This window comes from Meleagris gallopavo, chromosome 9 (assembly GCF_000146605.3).
Source record: "Meleagris gallopavo isolate NT-WF06-2002-E0010 breed Aviagen turkey brand Nicholas breeding stock chromosome 9, Turkey_5.1, whole genome shotgun sequence".
NCBI classification, from domain to species: Eukaryota; Metazoa; Chordata; class Aves; order Galliformes; family Phasianidae; genus Meleagris; species Meleagris gallopavo.
The window spans coordinates 17262073-17267105 of record NC_015019.2 but is presented as its reverse complement, the minus strand read 5'-3'; the positions used below and the strand labels follow the sequence as shown (position 1 = coordinate 17267105).

The 5033-nt window shown below is 35.9% G+C and overlaps 1 protein-coding gene across 1 annotated transcript in view; it reads left to right on the top strand.

Annotated features, from left to right (window-relative positions):
- LOC104912227 (AF4/FMR2 family member 2-like) overlaps window positions 1-4538 on the top strand; it is a 105511-nt gene extending 100973 nt beyond the window's left edge. The window contains exons 2-3 of the mRNA XM_031554739.1: window positions 2184-3074; window positions 4104-4538. Coding sequence (XP_031410599.1) covers window positions 2184-3074; window positions 4104-4250 — 1038 coding nt within the window. The 3' untranslated portion in view covers window positions 4251-4538. The remainder of the gene's footprint in view (window positions 1-2183; window positions 3075-4103) is intronic.
- Window positions 4539-5033: the final 495 nt, after the last annotated feature.

The window sequence follows — 5033 nt, the reverse complement described above, 5'->3', positions numbered from 1 at the left end:
TCTAGAGGTCCCTTCCAACCCCTACAATTCTGTGATTCTGTGTGATTCATTTAATGTGCTATAATGTGGAAGTTACAGTGATTATATGTTTTCAGTACTCTTTCTTCTCCCCTTTCTCTTTCACTCCTTCCCTTTTCTCTTTTACTTTCTGTATAATAAGCTAAATGCACTCTGGAAGTCTAGCTTAACCGGAGGTGAAATCTAGGGGGCAAGATTTTCTCCTTACTTGGCTGTTTTCCATGTGCCATCCCATAAGGAGTTAAATAGTTTGGTGGGGAAAGAGGAAACAGAGCAAGTATGTAAGTGTTTAGACTTCGCATCATAATTCCTGCTGGGCCCTTAAGCACAATGGAATCTCCTTGTTTTAAATTTGGGGCTTGAACAGAGAGAGCCTGGTTTTGGCTGCTGCCCAAATGGCTCATTGTACAACTCAGTTGAAGGAGGCTGCTTGTGTACAAAGAGCTTATTCTTGGTATAACAAGAATATAATTTTTGCCACTAAAATGACCAACCTAGGGACTTAGTGAATAAAAGTGATTCGTGGTTCTTCACAACTGGGGTTATTGACTGTGAGGAGCACTGGCAAAATGTATATAGATGTATACATTGAACAGTTAATTTTTAAATCACTGCCTCAGTGCGGTGGTAATATACGTTACAAACCCTGAGAATGAGCAAAATAAAATTTGCATTTATTATCTTCTTTTTCAACATTTTTTATGGCATGTGCAGTATGTACTAAAAGAAAAATCTTTCTGCAGTACTCTCCTCATCTCCTGACTAGTTCAACAGTGGGTAATATAAGCAGACATTTCAGGAGGAATCTGTGCGTGGAAATTTTTCATCACTCAGACTTCATCTTAATACTTGAGAAAGATTGGATCAGCAGCATGGTAGTATCCCTGCTTGAGGAATTAAGTGGAACTCTCTAACCAACCACAAATTCTTTATGACCCAACATTAAGGCCTCTTTGGACTGAGACATTATTTGATGTATTGAATAGAAAACCGAATGTAAATAAAAGCATAGTTAGCTCTACCCTGAAGTTTTGTTTTACACCATTTACATGTACTGCACTGACATAATTTAATTCCAAACTGTAGAAGTTAACCATCTGCTTGAGCTGTACCTTTGCTCTGCTTTTATCCTTTGAGTCTTGTTAAGTAATAAGCATGGGAAATAGGATGTTTTAGTTCTCTGCTGGTCATTTCAACAGAACATAAAGGTCAGTAAGAAGATTGGTACATTGGATCTCTGTGGACAGAGGAAATTAGCTGCATATTAATTATAGCACCCAGCATATTTGTCCTGCTTTTTACAAGTATAAATGAAAAATAAAATCAACAAAGAGCATTTTATGCTTTAGAAAGGGAAGTACAATAGTGGTGTGACACAGATGAGTCAGAATTTATTTAACAATTATTGGAATTAAAAAAGAAAACCAAGCACAATTCACAAATACAATCAGCTCATAATCAGTGGGAAGAATCTTTATACTTAAGAACGTGACAGTCATCCCTGTTTATATTCTTCTGTAAAAAAAATTATTTTGATGTTTTATTTGAAGCTGTTATAGCATTTCAGTTATTACAAGCTTTTTCTTTTCTGGACTCAGATATCAGATATCTTGGCTCAAACTGAACACTCCATGGAAAAGTAATTGGCATTACACAAGAAGAGTTTGCCCCTGTGTGCCTATCAAAGACTACTTCTATTTATGACAGAACTATGGGTCAAGGGGGGATACTGCAATATCATGTTTAAATTAAGTGTGTGATTGCAATTCAAATGCCGAGTAGTCAGTAATTGCGCATTTGCATATTTTGTAAGATATGAAATGTACAAGACCAACTTCTATGACATAAAACCAGCCTGTTTTCCTCAGAACATCTATAAACTGATGTAATTTAAACATTTCACTGAGAACAAATTTAAGAAAATGGGAAGCAGCAAGCGTTACTCATGCAAGCTTGTTTCAAGAAATTCTTTGAACACAGTTACTCATAGATTCTTCTTACATAACATATGTAAAATGTAATTGAAATTAGATTAAATGTCAGCATGACACCATTAAACAGCTAACATTTGCCATCTTCTTAGACAACTATTCCAAGCAGTAACTTCCTAGTTAAAAATTTACTCACTCCTTTCCTTTATTTATTTATTTATGTTTATATTCTAGACAAATAAAGGTGATGCTCTTGCAAACCGTGTCCAGAACACCTTGGGAAACTATGATGAGATGAAGGATCTGCTAACTAACCATTCCAATCAGAGCCATCTTGTAGGAATCCCAAAGAATTCTGTCCCACAGACGCCCATTGACAAAAATGAACAGAACTTTTTTTCAGAACAAAGAAACAGGATGATCCCATCTCATCAGATCGGTGGCCACTCATCAACATCAATGCCTCCACCTTCGTCGCTGTCATCTAATTCTGTTTTGCTACACAGTCACCAGAGCAGCAGGAAGTCGAGGACAGACTGGTCACGCAGTGGTCACAACTCTAGTGGTGCCCAGCCAAGCCAATCCAGTAGTCAGCAAAGTCGGACAAAGCATAGCTCTTCTCATGACCAGCCACAGGGCAGGTATGAAGATCTCTATAATTGTCAGAGTGAGCAGCATAAAAGTGGAGGAACTGATGAACCAAATTCTATGGCAGCATCTTCACATTCAAGGCGGCATACTCATTCAAAGTCAGCAGCTGGAGAACATACTTACAAAGAAAACAGTCATTCAAAATCACCCACGGAGCTTGAGTTTGTAGGTCATGGTCCTGGATCTCCACTTCCTTCCACATCTTTGTTGTCTGCAAACAATGGTCTTTCAAGCCAGAATTTCCCACCAGGACTTCACTGTAAAAGCAGCATGGTCCAGCAAAAGCCTACGGCGTATGTTAGGCCAATGGATGGTCAGGACCAGGTACCCAATGATTCACCTGAACTGAAACCTCCCGTAGAAATTGAGAATGGATATGGAAATCAGTCCTTTGGAACACTGTTGGAAGGAAAAGTAAACACACCTAGTTCAAAGAACAAAGTACCAAAGCTTAATATTCCTCCTATTGGTGAAGTAAGTCATTTAAAATATCTTTTCTCTAATACTGTTTGAGTGTTTTATGCACTGAATATTTGTCTTTGGAAATATGCATTTCCATTTCCTGGAATTATGTTCTAAAACATTTATTTATTTATTTATTTATTTACTTATTTACTTATTTAATGCTTGACTAACTTCTGGCAAAGTTTGTTGCGGTAGTCCCAGTTAGTTGAAGTTTTAAAATCACAGATTTGAATGCTAACATTACTTGTTCCCAATTCATATTAAAAAAAATAGATCTCTTTTGAGTCTAATACTTTTATACCAACCGGAATTCTGAATAGAGAACTCTGATCTCTTAGGTCACGCACACTTTTCACTAGTTTGCTTATTCAGGTAGGAGCTAGTTTGGTATAAATATCACCTTTTTAAGATCTTTAATGAAAAATGGCAGCATCAAAATTTCAGTATTACTGAACAGTTTCCCCAGTAAGGAGTTTATTTGCAGTTTGCTGAATTCCCATTGCTTTTAATGGAATTAATGTGGCTGAAGTTCTCAATAATGCTTATGAAAACGTGTCACACTAAAGCTTTTATGCATGTTGAAGAGCTCTTAATATTGGGATTCAATCCTCATCTCTGCTACCAACAGTTTAAGTTGCTGAATTTTGTATTGCTGGTCAGTACAGTATTCCTGTGAAGAACATTTTATTCGGTTCATATTCATGCCCACTCCAAGCACAGATGTAGAATAAGGATACAAATTGAACTATTTCCAGTCTGTATATTTTTTCTCTTATTCCAACTTTCTCTAAAGCAGTAACTACTGCAAGGAAGGTTTATGGTTCACGTAGGAACAGAATTGCAACACTGCTCTTTCATATTTTTTTGTTTTCTGCATATATCTTGCTGCTTGGTAATATTTTTATAGTAAGAATGAGGAGTGATGCATTCTTAAGACACTTTATTGCAAAAGGTCAGCTTTTTCTATTGAAATAATTGTTTCAAGCCAATAATTTGTTTGACTATTTAAAAACTCGATGTTATTTATTAACATTCCAGGCAGCAACAAAGACTGATGTGTTTTGCAGTAGAGCTTGGAATAATTTTCTGGGAACTGCATCTGAAAACAGTAAAAGGCCTATTTATATCAAATGGAAGGCGAGGGTTGCTTGCAGATGGTGTTTTATTAGAAAATATATTTGTTAATAAACATAGCTTTGTACAAGATTACAGATGTTTCTGTTTATTTTTACCTTAGGTTAAAATTCTGCTGATGTAGATGGCTTCGTAGTCTGTTGTGATTTGTCACTAGCATTGTTTGGCAAGTAAATAATTGCATGCAAAGGAAATAATGATGTTGTAAAAGCAAATACATTTATTCACTTTTGCCATCTATTAGCACTGTGAGTCAATAGACGTACTTTCAAGTGCAGCATTAATATGGAGTATTTTTGGGAATAGAATGTGACTTTTGCAACTTGTATCAGCTATTAAAAATACATCTTTTTTTTCTTTAATATTCTACTGAAATCCTGGCACTGTTCAAATCAGCTGATTTGCTACCAGTGCTTTTTGGGCTTAGGATTTCACCAACTGTCTTATTATGAAGCTCTAGGAATTTCTGGTGTAAATTGTTTTCATAAAGCTTTTTCTCACTGAGATGAAAAATGAAGTTGTGAGTTTATTGCTACAGATGCTTCAGTGTGTGTATCCTGTGTAGTGAAAAGTACACGTGTATAATTAATTTCATTTATTATCAAATAATTGGTAAAATATAGGCACTTTAGAAATGAATGCAGAGAATAATCTTAAAATAGTCTCTGTTTTCAAAAAATGAACCATGATTTGCAAAGGAAAAGAAAACCTGAAGCTGTTTTCAGGGGAAGTATAACCCTCCTTTTGGATGCAGAACATATGATGATAGGCAGACTGATGAATAGGCAAATCTCCTCCTGAGTCTGGAGTGCTGGCTTTTTTTTTTTTTTTTTT